The sequence below is a fragment of the Panthera onca genome, chromosome B3 (assembly GCF_046562875.1).
Source record: "Panthera onca isolate mPanOnc1 chromosome B3, mPanOnc1 haplotype 2, whole genome shotgun sequence".
Lineage (NCBI taxonomy): Eukaryota > Metazoa > Chordata > Mammalia > Carnivora > Felidae > Panthera > Panthera onca.
The window spans coordinates 72254379-72272894 of record NC_138344.1 but is presented as its reverse complement, the minus strand read 5'-3'; the positions used below and the strand labels follow the sequence as shown (position 1 = coordinate 72272894).

At 43.0% G+C, this 18516-nt stretch overlaps 1 protein-coding gene across 1 annotated transcript; it reads left to right on the top strand.

The window, feature by feature from the left end:
- Positions 1–10632: 10632 nt before the first annotated feature.
- On the top strand, positions 10633–11670 carry LOC144616540 (olfactory receptor 10G2). Its single transcript, XM_078447683.2, has one exon. The coding sequence runs from the start codon at positions 10633–10635 to the stop codon at positions 11668–11670; it is 1038 nt and encodes a 345-aa protein (XP_078303809.2).
- The last annotated feature ends 6846 nt before the right edge of the window (positions 11671–18516 follow it).

Sequence of the window (18516 nt, the reverse complement as noted above, 5' to 3'; positions counted from 1 at the left end):
GAGCATGAGCTGGAGAGGGACAGAGAGAGAAGGAGAGAAAGAATCCCAAGCAGACTCCATACCGTCAGGGCAGAGCCTGACTCCAGGCTCAATCCCATAAGATCGGGCCCTGAGCCAAAACCAGTCTGACACTTAACTGACTGAGCCACCCAGGCGCCCCAGGAAAACCGACTTTGTAATTAAAGATTTGGGACTTTCAGTACCACTCCCTGACCCCTGGGGAGTGGAGAGGGGTTGGAGGAGCAGGAGCAGGGAAAGGACAGAGAGAGAGGGAGACACAGAATCCAAAGCAGGCTCCAGGCTCTGAGCTGTCAGCACAGAGACTAACACGGGGCTCGAACTCGTGAACCATGAGATCATGACCTGACCCAAAGTCAGACACTTAACCAACTGAGCCACTCAGTCACCCCTCTAGCTTGCCTTTTTTAAAATGAGAGCTCACAAATGGAATTATCAGGTAAAAGAAATATGAACATATTAATGGCCTTGATTTGTAATGTCAGATTATTTTCCAACAGGATTATGTCCATCCAAATTCCATCTTAAAAAAAGTTCATTTTAGGCACCTGGGTGACTCAGTTGAGTGTCTGACTTCGATTCAGATCATGATCTCATGGTTCATGAGTTCAAGCCCCACATCATCAGGGAGCCCACTTCACATCCTCTGTCCCCCTCTTTCTCTCTGGCCCTCCCCCACTCATGCTTTTTCTCAAAAATAAAAGCATTTTTTTATAAAGTTCATTTTAGGGGCACCTGGGTGGCTCAGTTGGTTAAGTGTCTGACTTTGGCTCAGGTCATGATCTTACAGCTCATGAGTTCCAGCCCTGCATCAGGCTCTGTGCTGACAGCTCAGAGCCTGGAGCCTGCTTCTGATTCTGTTCTCCCACTCTCTGCCCCTCTCCCACTCATGCTCTGTCTCCCCCCTCTCTCAAAAATAAGTAAACATTAAAAAGGTAATTGAAAACAAAGAAAAAAGTTCATTTTATTTATGTATTATATTTATTGGGGGTGGGGTAGAGAGTGCATGCATTCAAGTAGGGGAGGGGCAGAAGGAGAGGGAGAGAGAGAATCTCAAGCAGATTCCATGCCCAGCACAGAGCCCCATGTGGGGCTTGATCTCATGACCATGAATCATGACCTGAGCCAAAATCAAGCGTCAGATACTTAAATGACTGAGTCACCCAGGTTCCCCTCAAAAGTTAATTTTAAAAATCACAATGAAAACTCACTTCTACCTCACCCAAAGACAATTCTGTTTAATCTTTGATTCCAAACAAATTGTATAATACATGGCTAACTATATCTTATATTAACTTGGAGCAGCCCTCACTTTTGATTTCCAAATAACCTACAATCTGAGCCTCAGAGCTCTGGTCAGCCTCATCGTGTGTGGGGACAAAGCTACATCAATAATCATTTATTTTCTACTCTAGCTAACAGTAGGCTATAATGTTTAACAAACTTCATTGAAAATTTGAAGACAATATAAGGGAATTACAAAGCAGGAAAGGAAAATCTTAAAACTAACTAAAGATTTTTATGATTCTTAATGTCCAATGACCATGCCTTGCCGTAGGAATCCCCTACTGGCTCTCTTTCCTCTCCTTGAATTGCAGCATATTGCCTATGCTTACTTTTCCCCCCATCTTCTATGGGTGATTATATCCCTGCATTCAAGTGCAAAGCCCTACACCTCATTTCTACCCTGCCTGATAAACTCCTAAAGTATATTAAGATTGTATCAATTTCTCAGGAAAGCATGTAATATCCTTGCAAAATCAATCAGAATATTTAACATCTCATTTTGAAGCATTTGGATCTGGATTTCCAAAGTTCAGGGTCTCCCCAAAAAGATTGAGTATCACCACAGTGGTCTCTCCTGAGCAAATAATCTACCCCATATACAAACTCCATCTTGCAGCCTTTAATCCACAACCAAGAGTTGTCAGGATTTCACCTTCCACAAACCAGAGAAGAGAGAAACACTGAGATCCAGTCCCAGAACCCCTGGCACATAACATTTAGTGAAAGTTCAGGATTAGAAGTGAAATACCTAGGGACACCTGGGTGGCTCAGTCGGTTAAGCATCTGACTCTTGATTTTGGCTCAGGTCATGATCTCGCAGTGATGGGATTGAGCGCCCCATCGGGCTCAGTGCTGGGGGTGGGGCCTGCTTAAGATTCTCTCTCTCTTTCCTTCTCTCTCTCTCCCCTCTGGCCCTCTTTCGTGCTCTCTCTCTCAAACCAAAAACAAAAAGAAGTGAAATAGCTAACACTTATATACCACTGAGTATGTAAGTTACATGTTACCTAGGTAGGTAGGTAGGTAGAAATAGAGATAAACATACATAGTTATAACTCACAACAACCCATGAGCCAGGGACTATTACTATTACTATTCTCATTGTATGAGTGAGGAAACTAAATCAAAGAGAAAGTGACTTACTCAAGACCACCCAGCTAGAAAAAAGCAAATTCAAATCCAGGCAGTCTACTCCCAAAGTCCCCAGTGGTAACTCACAGCAGGCATCCACTCAGCAAATACAGTTTCTCACTGCCAGGGTCACCTGTGAAGTTGGGTGCAGCTGAAGAGGCCTCGTAGCCACCGCGTGTCTCACGGCACAGAGGGCAGAGGCAGAGTCTGTCCTCTGCAGCTCGGCCCGGGAGGAGATAACTGGATGCATCAGAGCGACTAAGGAACGAAGGAAAACCACCTCTCCTCTCCCAACCATCCAGAGCACTTCAGACACACGTGTGGGTGCTCCGCTGCCACGTTGCTGGTACCAATCCGGCCCGCCCAAGCCAGACGTCCGGTTCGTGCGCTTGGCCCGCACAGAGGCTCCTTCCAGAGCCGTCCCCTCCGTGGGCTGCTGAACGCCTTGTCCCGCAGCGCCTGTGAGAACACGCGGGTCCTTGGCAGGGCAGCGCTGCTGGGAGCCACAGCGTTATTTAAAAGGAGAAAACTGCCACCGCTGGAGGAGTTCCCTAGACAGACACAAGTGACAGTGAAGCGGCAACGGTAGTGATAGTGATCGTAGTGGTAGCAGCAGGCACGGTAGCAGTAGTAATACGGGGACGGTTAGCACCACTTCAGGAAAATGTGGATCAGAAAAGACTCCTTCATTACAAAGACCAGAGGTGGCAAACATCCAGCCGGTAGAAAATTATTTTGAAACCCCCCTGCAGAGTTCGCTACTGACTCGAGCCTTACTTCCCACCGTCAGGGAAACATAAAGAAGGAAATCTCCCCACATCTGCTGGGGGACACCCCGGGCCAGGCACTGCATCCCCGGTGCCTGAGCCGCTGGAACCGGCGGCAGAAGGTCCGTGCCCTCCCTGGGGCTGAGGGAGCAAAACCCAATCTGGATGCAAAACCCAGAAGAAACACCAGGGTGGGAAGCTCCTCTCTTGACAGGTGACTTTCAGCTTCCGCAGGAGCAGTTGAGGGTTCCCTTAGAGCAGTGTCCTCGCGGGAACGTTTTCTACTGGTGAATCCACAGGCTGTAGTCCAGGAGATTCTGTGAACACTGAACAGTAGAATGATGTGTAAAGAACAGAGATGACAAGTGGGAAGAATAACACAGGGAGAGGCAGAAGTGGTCCATTTCTCCATAATAAGAGTTTCTCTTCTCCCAAGGCAGGAGAATATGGAAACGGGGGTGTGATCAGACATGGGTTATGCACATTGTGTGTGTTTGGGGAGGCGGGGGGAATAGGGATGGTGATGGTGGTGTTTGTAGCAGTGTGGAAGAAATGGGAGAATTTTACTACCAGCAATCAGATATTTTTATTTAATCTCAAGAAATACAATATGTTCATCTGTACATATGTATGAATCTAGAGAAAGAAACAGAAAGACAAAGGAAACTATTAACTTTAGTTGCTTTACTTCAGAAAGCTAGAATTAAAAGCAAGTGGTGAGGGGCACCTGGGTGTCTTAGTCAGTTGGGCCTCTGACTTGGGCCCAGGTCGTGATCTCTTGGCTTTTGAGTTTGAGTCCTGTGTCTGGCTCCCGGCTCTCAGCATGGCACCCACTTTGGGCTTTGGATCCTCTGTCTCCCTTGCTCTCTGCCCCTACCCTTCCTTCTCTCTTTCTCTCTCTCTGTCTCTCTGTCTCTCTCTCTCTTAGTAAATAAATAAATAAATAAATAATCTTTTAAAAAATCATTCTTTTAAAAAAAATTTTTTAAATGTTTATTTATTTTCTAGAGGGAGAGACACAGAGTACAAGCAGAGGAGGGGCAAAGAGAGAGGGAGACACAGAATCTGAAGCAGGCTCCAGACTGAGCTGTCAGCACAGAGCCTGACGCGGGGCTCAAACTCACAAACAATGGCAAAGACCTGAGCCAAATGAGCTCCCAAAAAATATTCTTTTAAAAAAAGATAATACTGTCATCTTGTGGCCAGATGTAACATTGCAACTTTATACACACGTGTGCACGCACACACACACACACACGCACTAAACATTTTCTTCCCTATTAATTTAGAACTAAAAAGAATCTTAGAAATCATTCCGTCTCTGTTCAGACCCATCATTTTACAGTGAAGGCTCTTGAAGCTTATATCCCTCTCCAGGCTTCATTTCTTCACATTTAGCCCGTTGCCTAGTATTACTCAGATTAACATTAACTTTTATAAAATAAATACATAAATATTCAAAGTTATTCACACTGGCATATGCTGCTAATGCCTGCACCTGCATGTGAGAATCAATTTGATATCAAATCAACTTTTGGTAACTTTAAATCTGAGATTCATGTTTGAAAGCATGGCTTTTTTTTCTCTGTCCATAGTATTTAATACGTGTGGTAGTTTCTCTTACTCCTTCATTTTTTAAGTTATTTATTTATTTTGAGAGAGAGTGCATGCACAAGCAGGGGTGGGGGGCAGAGACAGAGAGAGAGAGAGACAGAGACAGAGAGACAGAGAGAGAGAGAGAAAGAGAATCCCAAGCAGGTTCCACTCTGTTAGAGCAGAGCCCAATGTGGGACTTGAACCCACGAACTGTGAGATCATGCCTGAGCCTAAAACAAGAGTCAGAGGCTTAACCGACTGAGCCACCCAGGCACCTCTCTTATTCATTCATTTAAAAGCATTCATTGAGAACCTACTATGTACCAGGCACTGTGCTAGTGTTAAGGATCGCACAGTGAGCAAAACTCTCACCTGTCATGGAGCCTACATTCTAGCGAAGGAAGACAAACAATAAATAAGCAAATGAAAAATACAACAGGAAACAGGTGGGGAGGATCAAGAGAGACCTCACTGATTAGATGACATCGGAACAGAAACCAGAAGACATGACATGGGTCCCTGATGGATATTTGGGGGAGAGAGCTGATCAACTGAGACTTCATAACACCACTAAGAAATTGGAGGTCATTCAAAACTATACTGACAAGGTTATTCCCCACAGCTCCCTTTCCCGAGCTCTAAGAGAAAGGTTTCCTGCTCTCTCTCTCAAAATAACCTAATGAGGATTTGGGGAGGGAAGATCTCATTAGGGAAATACCTTAGAGCAAGATTTCCCCTGAGGTTGGAATTTTTTCTTCATATCTCTTAACAGCGTGCGGGGTTTTTTTGTTTTGTTTTTTTTTTTTCCTTCTAATCAAAGCTGCAGAGCCAATAGCTGATGAAAACCAATGTAAAATATGACTCAAGAGGTATAGGAGTCACACTCATCAAACAGCCCAGAAAGGCAGAGGCTCTCAGAGACTCTGAATACTCATTTGCCAGGAAAAACTCCTGAAAGATTCCTAAAGCCTTCCCCCAAACAGATGCAGAGCCCCTTACCACAAGCCAGACTGACTGTCTGAAGCACAACCCCCTGGCTGCTGGACCATTCGCTCGAGGACAGCCAGCCTCCTCCACAACTTTGCAGCTCCGTCCAGTGAGTCCAAGCAGATGGAAAAGCAGTCCTAAAACCCGCTCCATTCAAACTACAGTCACCAACTAATCTTGGAACTTTAAGATTTTCTGTTATTTCACCAAGTGTTAAATCGATCAGTTTCTCCATCTGCGTCCTCAATTCTTTCCCAAACTGCTAGAATCAAGCTCCTTCTTTCCAAATGTAAGGAATTTCTTTTCGTGATGAGAAAAATACTCAGAAGAATCTTAACAACATTTTCTTTTCATTTTCTCTTTTTAGGGCACAGCTGGGCAGTGACAGAGTCACAGAGGTTGTGAAGAAGATTCTTTGGTAATTGTGCAAACATAAGCCAGATTCGTGACCTCTCTGTTCTTCGGGACACCAGGTACCTCGCCTTAAGCAACGCTTGTTTTTAAAAATCTTTGGGAGGGGCGCCTGGGTGGCTCAGTCGGTTAAGCATCCGACTTCGGCTCAGGTCACGATCTTGCGGTCCGTGAGTTCGAGCCCCGCGTCGGGCTCTGTGCTGACAGCTCAGAGCCTGGAGCCTGTTTCAGATTCTATGTCTCCCTCTCTCTGACCCTCCCCCGTTCATGCTCTGTCTCTCTCTGTCTCAAAAATAAAATAAATGTTAAAAAAAATTAAAAAAAAAATCTTTGGGAGAACAGGATGCACTGCTGTGAGAATAGATAGAATATGCCAAGGCCACCCCAAACTCTCTGCAGTTCCCCTGCTCTGCTCTGGCTCTACCAGAATGTCTAACTGTGCATGAGTATAAAGGAAGAGGAATCTTTTTTCCAGAAACAGATTTGGGTTGGGTCTTGTCCCAAGGGTAAAGGTCCTTTGATCCTAATTGTGTCTGACACAACACTACCAGTCTTCATTCCTCATCTTCAAGAATTTCATAACTGTCCCCTCCTGACCCAAATCCCAGAGCTAGCTAGCTAGAGGCTTGCCCTCCCCTGAGCTGCTGCTCCAAATGGAAAGGCACTCACTGCAAGAGATGTGCTCACAATGGGGCGCCTGGGTGGCTCAGTCAGTTAAGCGTCCGACTTTGGCTCATGATCTCACAGGTTCGTGAGTTGAGCCACCAGTCAGGCTCTGTGCTGACAGCTCAGATTCGGACTGTCCCCTCTCTTTCTGCCCCTCCCCCCACTCACGCTCTGTCTCTCTCTCAAAAATAAATAAATAAACGTTTAAAAAATTAAAAAAAAAAAAAAAAACCAGAGAGAGAGACATGCTCACACCAAACTGGCCTGGTTTGGGGGCTAGGGGGAGGATACAGAAAGTAGCCCATCCCATGATCCCACAGCTCCATAAAATTCTTACCCCACCTGTCTTTATCTTCTCAGTGCTGCTCTTTCACCCCACGGATTCTCCCTAGAGTTTTCAGGATAATTCCCTCTTAAACATGTATGGTTTATTCTCTAATACCCTGGCCCTTATTTTCAGATGCTTTTTATATTGATATTTAAACTTAGGCTATTTGTATGTGTTTTTATATGGAAATTCCAACTATTTTGCAACATGATTTTAGCAGCATCAAATGGACTAAAACCAGGGAAACTTTCTTTTTATGTAAGAGACAGAGACAGAGCACAAGCAGGGGAGGGGCAGAGACAGAGGGAGACACAGAATCCGAAGCAGGCTCCAGGCTCTGAGCTGACAGCACAGAGCCCAACATGGGGCTCGAACTCACAAACAGTGAGGTGATGACCTGAGCTGAAGTCAGACACTTAACCAACTGAGTCGCCCAGACGCCCCTAAAACTGGGGAAACTTTAAAATACTTTGCTTATCGGGCTCCTGGGTGGCTCAAGTCAGTCGAGGGTCCAACTCTTGGTTTCAGCTCAGGTCGTGATCTCGCCCTTTTGTGAGTTAGAGCCACTCACCCGGCTCTGTGCTGGCAGTGTAGAACTTGCTTGGGATTCTCTCTCCCCTTCTCTATCTGCCCCTCCTGCACTCTTGCTGTCTCCGTCTCTCTCAAAATAAATAAATAAACTTAAAAAAAGTAAAATAAAATACTTTGCTTATCTAATTAGCTAGGGTAGATACAGTGAAATTGTTTTTAATTTTTTGAAAAATTTTCAGTCCGCCCCTTCCTTTACTTTAAATAACCTAAATTTCCACAGCTGAAAACAGGAGTGGACCCAAAGCAAAATGACACAGAAAGCTGATGGGGTAGAGGGTGAATGGGGGGGGGGGGGTCGAGGGGGATGGAGTGTGGCCAGACTATTTTCCTCTCTCTCGGCAAGAGATCTGATCCTTCTTCAAACTTACTTCCTGTTTCTCCAAAAATCCACTGGAAATCTACTCTGCCAACCTCTCTGCACCACAGATTGCCCACCTCTGCAACCTCTGACCACCACACCCCAAGTCAAAACCACCATCCTCTGTCTTGTCTGCCTAGAAAAGTAACCCCCTTTCAAACCCACCAGCTGTAACACACCTCAGTTTCCTGATCTCACCAAGCAGAGCCCCCAGAATCTAGAGACTAAAAGGTTACAGCAGGGCACCTGGAAAAAGTGGAGCCTGGTTTATGCACAACAAATGAGAAAAATCAGACTAGCAAGGCAGATAAATTAGAGAGGATTTTTCACTATACATAAATATGCATTATAGAAATCCATTAAATAAATCTCCCAGTGGTACCATTCTATTAATTATTTATACAAAATTTTACTTTCCTTTAAAAAATCTCAGGATTACATCACTTGCCTAAGTGGCAGCACACTAGTATTATGTCTGTATTGACAACAAAATTACTTTGGCTCATAATTACTGTTTTATGCGTAATCTTAATCCCAACTATTTCTATCTTTTCTGTATACTCTACCCAAAAAAAAGAACTAGTCTTCCCATCTATTTTCAAATAAATCAAGGCGCCCTCCTAATACTCAGGCAGTAAAAATTTGATATTTCTTCTTTTTCTGTGGGCAGAGGGCACGCTTAACATTTTCTATGGACCCTGAACTGAAGAGCCAGGTATATTAAGTATTATTATTACTATTAATAGCTCCTAAATCTTAATATGTGAATTAAGTTACTTTTAAAAATAACCAAGATAAAATCTCTCCCGGAAATTTCCTGGTGGAGATTAAAGGATTAAACCTGTTCATACTCACATGTTATTTATAATTAATCTGTTACCATTTAAATTGCTCTCTGCAAATAGTCATTTAAATTACAAAGATACTATAGTTAAATGGCAGATGAATCCATCTCAAACCTGAGTGTAAGGAGAAAAATCTTTATCAAATAGTCTCTTCAACAAATACATGTCATGCCTCTATCTTTTCTTATCATCTGGACCAGGAACTTCAAATTCTCTCAAGGTCTTTAGAGAGAGTTACTGTACAGTTGGCTTTATATATATATATATATATATATATATACACACACACATATACACATACACACACACAAATATATATGTATATATATGCATATAAAATATATATTATATATATATATGCCATGTATATATATATATATATACACACACACAAATATATGTGTATGTATATATATGTATATTCATGTATATACATGTACATATATACATACACACACACAAATATATGTGTATGTATATATATGTATATATATGCATATAAAATATATATGTATATCTATTATATATATTATATATATATGCCATGTATATATTCACACACATACACACTAAAGATCAAGTCCTGCATTAACCAATGCTATTATAATAAACAATAAAAATTGCTCTATAACCCCATACAAAAACATACAATTCCAAACCAATGGACCACATCAATCAACCAATAAATCTAAATAATATCCTAGAGCAATAAAAAACAAGAGTGGCCCTTGGAGTTTGTTATAATAAAACTAAACGCATAAGAATGAGATGTTCGCTAGTCAGTGGGTGGGTCCAGGATTAGACAAACAAGATACAGCAGAGAAAGAAACACTATGTCTGTTCGGTGGGGTTTGGCAACATCCATTCCCATTAGCCATTCAGTCATTCAGAAAATAAATGACCACGTTTACTGTGTTAGATGGGATGACTAATAGGGGAGACAAATAAGAAATTGGACAATAGTAGTAGAATGTGATACATGCTCTGAGAAATATAAGCATGGTCCTCAGGAATCGGGGAAGTCTTTTTGCAGATAAAGGTCTCCCAACTTAGTCCGGAAGGGAAAGTGAGCATTACCCAGGGGAAGGGAACAGAGAAGGTATGGTGTGCATAGGCTCCCAGCTGGAGTATGCCGTTGGGAGAGCCTCGAGGGGTCCTTTGAACTGAACACTAAGAAGGAATTGCAAGGGGTGTGACCGAGTGGCAAATAAGAGACATACAATGAACATGTTTGCATGCTATGGTGAGGAGATGGGATTCTAGCTGAGGCACTGCAATGATGGGAAGTGGAGGGAAAAATAAGTTTGGTCATTGTGGGAAATGTGTTCCACACTGCTCTGCCTTAACCTGACTCAGCCCCTCTTCAGTGGTTGGGCTTTTTGTTTGGAGTTATTGGTCCTTCTCTATCATTCACATGTCCCCTTGTGCTTTGATCTACCGAATTCTGCTCTCAGTATTTCCCAATCGATCAAAGATTCCATCCATCTAGGAAACTAACCAGTCTCTGGACAGTTTCTCTTATAAAGTGAACCAAAATAGTTGATGGCAACACCACCTCGTCTTTAAAATAAAAATAAGTAAATAAAAATTGTTTAAAAGTTGTGGCAGTTTCCTGTTTATCTCATCACTCAGGCAGGCATTAACCATTAGATGAAACCATTCTCTCACCACCTCCTGTGGATATTTCACTTGTCTGACTTCACCACTCATCCCGACACACTACAGAAAGACATGGGTGAGACCAAAAACACATCCCTGGACACCGTCGTGACAGGCTTCATTCTCCTGGGCTTACCTCACCCCCCAAGTCTGAGGACCCTCCTCTTCCTGGTCTTCTTCATCATTTACATCCTGACTCAGCTGGGGAACCTGCTCATTCTGCTCACCGTGTGGGCTGACCCAAAGCTCCACGCTCGCCCCATGTACATTCTTCTGGGCGTGCTCTCATTCCTGGACATGTGGCTCTCCTCAGTCATTGTCCCTCGGCTACTATTGGATTTTACTCCTGCCAGCAAGGCAATGCCCTTTGGTGGCTGTGTGGCTCAACTGTATTTCTTTCACTTCCTGGGCAGCACCCAGTGTTTCCTCTACACCTTGATGGCCTACGACAGGTACCTGGCAATATGCCAGCCCCTTCGCTACCCCGTGCTCATGAATAGGAGGTTATGCACCATCCTCGTGGCTGGGGCTTGGGTGGCCGGCTCCATCCACGGGTCTGTCCAGGCCACCCTGACCTTCCGTCTGCCATACTGTGGGCCCAACCAAGTGGATTACTTTATCTGTGACATCCCTGCAGTATTGAGACTGGCCTGTGCTGACACAACCGTCAATGAGCTTGTGACCTTTGTGGACATTGGGGTGGTGGCTGCCAGTTGCTTCATGTTAATTCTGCTCTCCTACGCCTGCATAGTCCGTGCCATCCTCAAGATACGCACTGCTGATGGGCGGCGCCGAGCCTTCTCCACCTGCAGCTCCCACCTAACCGTGGTCACAGTCTACTATGTCCCCTGCATTTTCACCTACCTCAGGGCTGGCTCCAAGAGTCCCCTGGATGGGGCAGTGGCTGTGTTTTACACTGTTGTCACTCCATTACTGAACCCCCTCATCTATACCCTGAGGAACCATGAAGTGAAGTCCGCTCTGAAGAGAATAACAGCAGGTGGAAAGGCCACCAGAGAAAACAAGTAACTACAGGCCCAGGGACTTCCTGCCTCACCATTGCTACCACACCTCTCAGCTTCTGCTGTGTGTGGCAAACGTTACATAAACTGCTACCTTACACTGAACTGAATTTAATTCTATTGAGAAGAGGCTTCTGAACTCCTTGTATTCATAATCTTTTCTTCTCATTAAATTGGTTCAAATTGTTTGACATTATTTGTTTAGAAACAAATGGATGCATTACTTCTACACCTTGGCTACCTTGTGAGATATGAAAATGCCTTAGGAAAGGCTGAAGAGGATGAGAATGTGACAACAACTTTGGAAGTCTGTTCTGCCAGAAAATTCGACATTCTCTTTGCCCCTAAACCCTAGACTTCTATAGCTTCAATGTTTCTTTGCTTATGCATGGCATTAGCATTCCCCAGCACTTCAACTTGAAAATACTGGATCATGTATGAAGTTCCCTTCCTGTTCCTCACTTTCCCCATGTGCTGAGACACCAAATTCTGTCCCCTCCACTTTTACAATGTCTCTCTTGATGTCCTGACTAGTCTTTTGTCTTCTTCCTCCTCATCCACACCATAGTGAAAATTACTCTTCTGAAATGTAGAAGCTATAGGACTCTCCAGTGAATGTAAAAATAAAGGCAGGTTCCTCAATCCGGAGTTCAAAGTGCAAAAAATCTGAACCCAACATACCTTATCTCCCAAGATGTCTCTACCCTCTCTTCCCTCTCCCATCCTGACTGATTTACTGCAGGCCTCAAGCATGCCCAGTGCTTGCCTGCCACAAGCTTCCCCTCTACCAAGAATACACACCCATCAAAATTCATATTGTCCAATCTTTTAAGGACTTTTTAGAGAGTGTGAAGCTATGTCATCCAAATTTTAAAACTCTTCTTTTTTTAATTAGAATATTTGTACGTTTTTTTTTTTGTATTTGAATGTAGTTGACACACAATGTTACATTAGTTTCAGGTGTACAGCATAGTGATTCAAGAAGTCTATACATTATTCTGTACTCACTGTGAGTATAGCTCCCATCTGTCACAATTCAGCACTATTTCAATATCATTGGCTATTCCCTGTGCTGTGTTTTTATTCTCATGACTCATTCATTCCAGATACTGGAAGCCTGTATCTCCCACTCCCCTTCACCCATGTTACCCATCCTCCCACCCCTTCCCTCTGGCAACCATTAGTGTGTTCTCTGTGTTTATAGGTCTGATTCTGCTTTTTGTCTGTTTGTGTACTCATGTGTAAAACTCCTCTTAATGAAGATCTTGGCCTTTATGGTTCTTCCAACCGACCTCCTTCACCACCCTGTACCCTTCAAAACACATGCAAAGAACTCTTAAGACATTTGGATGGATTATACCAATTTCCCAAAAGGAAATGGATGCCCCACTCAAAACAGGATAATTTGAGAAGGGTTTCTTGACATAGGAGCTATTTACAAAGATACGGGAGTAGAGGAATCACAAGGAAAAGCTGATGAACCTGGGGCTTAGTAACACTCCAACTATTTACCATCCTTAGGCGAGAAGGGACAAGGGAGGGATCAATTAGGAGAACCTGGAAAAAAAGGGTCACATAACTCACACATGCCTTCTCCTCTGGAGTATTAACACACTTGTAGATATCCCTGTAGACACTAGGTTTTCCTAACAATGTACTCTTATTGATGATACCATTTTACACCACCTGAGGTAGGGTGTACTCTTGTTGGTGAGAGCATTTTCCTCCACCACTCATTTGGTTTATTTTTCTTAGGAACTAAAACTAAAGAGAGGTTAACTGCCACCATGAGAACATACTCGAGACATCTGAGTATCAATGTGGTCCTAGAAACTCCACAAACATGAGGACTAAAAAATAACTGGACAATAGGATGTGGTATCTTGGGGTGCTTGGGTGGCTCAGTCAGTTGAGCATCTGACTCTTGATTTAGGCTGCAGTCATAATCCCAGGGTCATGGGATTGAACCCTGCATTGGGCTCCACAATGAGTATGGAGTCTGCTTGGGATTCTCTCTCCCCCTCTGCCCCTTCCCTGTGCTTGCTCTCTCTCTCTCTCTCTCAAATAAAAATAATAATAATAAAAAACTTAAAATTTTTTTAATTTTATTTTTTATTTTTTTTAATTTACATCCAAATTAGTTAACATATAGTGCAACAATGATTTCAGGAGTAGATTCCTTAGTGCCCCTTACCCATTTAGCCCATCCCCCCTCCCACAACTCCTCCTGTAACCCTCAGTTTGTTCTCCACATTTATGAGTCTCTTCTGTTTTGTCCCCCTCCGTTTTTATATTACTTTTGTTTCCCTTCCCTTATGTTCCCTTATGTTTTGTCTCTTAAAGTCCTCATATGAGTGAAGTCATATGCTTTTTGTCTTTCTCTGACTGACTAATTTCACTTAGCATAATACCCTCCAGTTCCATCCACATAGTTGCAAATGACAAGATTTCATTCTTTTTGATTGCCTAGTAATGCTCCATTGTATATATATATACCACATCTCTTTATCCATTCATCTATCGATGGATACTTGGGCTCTTTCCACACTTTGGCTATTGTTGATGGTGCTGCTATAAACATGGGGGTGCATGTGTCCCTTTGAAGCAGCACACCTGTATCCCGTGGATAAGTGCCTAGTAGTGCAATTGCTGGGTCATAGGGTAGTTCTATTTTTAGTTTTTTGAGGAACCTCCATACTGTTTTCCAGAGTGGCTGCACCAGCTTGCATTCCCAACTTTAAAAAAAAAAAATTTAAAGGAGCATTGTACCTTGTTCAACAAGGAGTATAGAAAGCACAAAAGTTCCAAAGCAAAGGACACAGAAGCTGGGTTCATCCTCAAGTACTTGACAAGGTCAAGAGATGCTCAAAATTCAGAGCTCAGGAAGCTTCACTCTAAACATCATGGAAGATACTCAGACAAGATGCACTCCAATTCTTCTCCACCCTGAAAACATGTTTTAGACTGTGAGATTGTATCAGAACATCCTGTGGAGCCAGGGTTTGAACTTGGAATTACCTGACTCCCAAGTCCATACAAAACTAGTGTTCTTTAAATGTGACAACTGAGCTGAGTTCCCAGTTGGACCCACAGTATAACATTTTCCTCTTGGACTGCAGGTCCAAGACCCCCAGTGGATGCCTGAAACCACAGATAGTACCAAACTCTATACATACATTTTTTCCTATGCAGACATACTATGATAAAGTTTAATTTATAAATTAAGCACAGTAAGAGATTAACAGCAATAATAAAATAGAATAACAACAATATGCTCTAATAAAAGTTATGTGAATGCATCTCTCTCCCTCTCAAAATATCTTACTGTACTGTGCTCACCCTTCTTCCTCTTGTGATGATGTGAGATGATAAAATGCCTACGTGATGACATGAAGTGAAGGGGATGAGGTAGGCATTGTGAGGTAGCATTAGGCTACGACTGATCTCCATACAATAAGTCAAAGGGAGGATCATCTGCTTCTGGACTACGGTTGGCTGTGGGCAACTGAAACTGTGGGAAGTGAAACTGTGGTTGGGGGGGCGGGGGGAAGAGTATAATTCTAAATACCTTGGTTCTCACCGTCTGGTAATGGCTTACTCTAACCTCTAGCACCCAACCTTCATCCAAGTGGAAATGGAAGCTGTTAGGTCAGATAGAGGATGGAAATCCTACTGGAAAAGATATAAAGTATAAGAGAAGTGATCAGGGAACCTATGTGGCTCAGTGGGTTAAGTGTCTGACTTCAGCTCCGGTCATGATCTCATGGTTCATGAGTTCAAGCCCCAAGTGGGGCTGTCTCCCGTCAATGTAGAGCCTGCTTTGGATCCTCTGTCCCCCTCTCCCTCTGCCCCTCCCTGACTTGTGCTCACTTTCACTCTCTCTCTCTCTCTCTCTCTCTAAAAAATAAATAAACATTAGATCAGTGACTTTAAAAAGAAAAAGAGAAGCACTCTTTCATCTTGACCACGGTGGGCTGCGGGCAAGCGTGGTAGAAAAATGTGTGGTTTAGAAACTTTTGACTTTTAGGGAAAAGTAGGTATAAAAACAAGGTCAGAATGAATAAACCCATAGAAGCCCTTATGCATACTCCTCATAGTCACTAAATACAAAAATACCATACTGAGTGAGGAAAGAATCGATAATTTACATGTCTTAAAATTTTAAATACTCATTTCTATTTACCAGTCACTATTTCCTAGTTTTTTTAATTTTTTAATGTTTTAAACTAAAAGGTTTTTAGACTCTATCTCCCTCATAGTTTCAATTTTTTAATTTTTTAATGTTTTAAACTAAAAGGTTTTTAGACTCTATCTCCCTCATAGTTTCAATGAGGCACCTAAATTTTTATTTTTCATTTTTACGAACAATATACATATTAAAGGCCATTTACTTCAGTGTGAGATCCTGTATTTAAATGTCGGGTATCTTTGATTGTATGTGTTGGGACTCCACTATGAACCCAGATACATTTGAGTCATTTGAAAGATTGAGATTCTCTGTTTGTTTTTTAATATTAATGTTGATGAGTAGCGGTTTTAAATGTATTTTTGTTTATTTTTAATTTTTTTTTATGTTTATTTGAGAGAGAGAGAGACAGAGAGAGACAGAGAGCAGGGTAGGAGCAGAGAGGGGGAGACACAGAATCCAAAGCAGGCTCCAGGTTCTAAGCTGTCAGTACAGAGCCTGACATAGGGCTTGAACCCACAAACCCTAAGATCATGACCTAGCCGAAGTCAGCCATTCAACCAACTGAGCCACCCAGGCTCCCTGAAAGATTGAGATTCTTTGGATAACTTGACTTGTAGTTTTGTAGTCATCCAATGTTTTATAGCTCTTACTCATTTCATGACTGATTTATATTTAAAACATATAACAAGCACATGATATCAGCACTGCTTTCAAACATCATACATTTCTCCCTCTAAAAGGCAATGAAGTCCAGTTCTAAGGGTCACATTTATTTTCCCTTTATTTTCAAAGACATGTTTTATAAAAGGTCTACCCTTTCTCTGTCTTCACTAGAACATAAGCAGGACATGCAGGGAATCTTTTACTCACTGATGGCACCACAACAACTGAAAGAATGTCTAGCACATATTAGGTAGGCAGTAAAACATTTGTTGAGTGAAAACCATCCGTTTTTCCTTTATTTCATAGTCACCACCGCTAAGTCCCTCTTGTTCTGTGTATGCCAAAAGACTGACTCAAAATTAGCTGATAAAAGAACCTAAACATCCAATGCTAAGGAGAAAAAAACATGGAAACAGATATATCTCCTAAAATGTAGAGAAAGAGGAACTCATATATGAGAAAAAACTTCTGCATTTCCCTCTGTACTCAAAATGAATAGGCTACAATGTTGAACAAATGTCAAAGACTTTGGGATAGCATACAAGAGTTACAATCCAAGGGGTGCCTGGGTGGCTCCATTGGATGAACCTCCAACTCTCAAATTCAGCTCAGGTTATGATCCCAGGGTCATGGGATCAAGCCCTGTGTCAGGTTCTGAGCTGAGTGTAGAGCCTGCTTAAGATTCTCTCTCTCTCCCTCTGCTCCTCTTTGCTCACACACTCTCTCTCTCTCGAAATAAAAAAATTAAATTAAAAATTAAAAAATATGTTTAAAAAAAGAATTAGAATGCAAAACAAGAAAATCTTTAAACTGGATGTTAGATTTTACTGTCTGTGCCCATCATCCAGTGCTTTCCTGGGCATTCCCTGCTGTCTGTCTCCTTCCTCACCTGCCCTCAGCCTCATTGTATGACCTCACTCCTCCTTTCCAAATAGGGGGGTTCTCTGTGATCTTCCCTTCACTCCTTAAGTCCACAGACCTTGCACTCTCCAATGTGCTGGATAAGTCCACTTAAAAGTTAAATAATATCAAAATAAGCCCTCTGAGAAATACAAAAATGAGGACATATTTCACAGAATTAAAAGCAACATTAACATCTCAAGCTGAGACATTTGCATTTGCTTCACCAATTTCAGAACCTCCCAGGGATAAACGAATGAGTACATGACTTACTATTTTGCATAAACAAAAGTACTCACCAAGGGATCCTTGCTCTGAATAAAGAGCCTCCCCCAAAAGCAAATTCTATCTTCAACTCTTAGGGGGATCTTGGAAGTACAAATAAGCAGAAGGAGGAGGGAAAGCAGAAGAGAGAAAAAGAGAGTAGTCAGTGGTTCAGAAATACTAGGATTCACTTTCGGAGTCCTCTGTTACATTCTTCCAAAGTTTAAAATTAGAGGTGTAAGCAGGCATCCACTCAGGAAATACAGTTTCTCACTGCCACGGTCACCTGTGAAGTTGGGTGCAGCTGAAGAGGCCTCGTAGCCACCGCGTGTCTCACGGCACAGAGGGCAGAGGCAGAGTCTGTCCTCTGCAGCTCGGCCCGGGAGGAGATAACTGGATGCATCAGAGCGACTAAGGAACGAAGGAAAACCACCTCTCCTCTCCCAACCATCCAGAGCACTTCAGACACACGTGTGGGTGCTCCGCTGCCACGTTGCTGGTACCAATCCGGCCCGCCCAAGCCAGACGTCCGGTTCGTGCGCTTGGCCCGCACAGAGGCTCCTTCCAGAGCCGTCCCCTCCGTGGGCTGCTGAACGCCTTGTCCCGCAGCGCCTGTGAGAACACGCGGGTCCTTGGCAGGGCAGCGCTGCTGGGAGCCACAGCGTTATTTAAAAGGAGAAAACTGCCACCGCTGGAGGAGTTCCCTAGACAGACACAAGTGACAGTGAAGCGGCAACGGTAGTGATAGTGATCGTAGTGGTAGCAGCAGGCACGGTAGCAGTAGTAATACGGGGACGGTTAGCACCACTTCAGGAAAATGTGGATCAGAAAAGACTC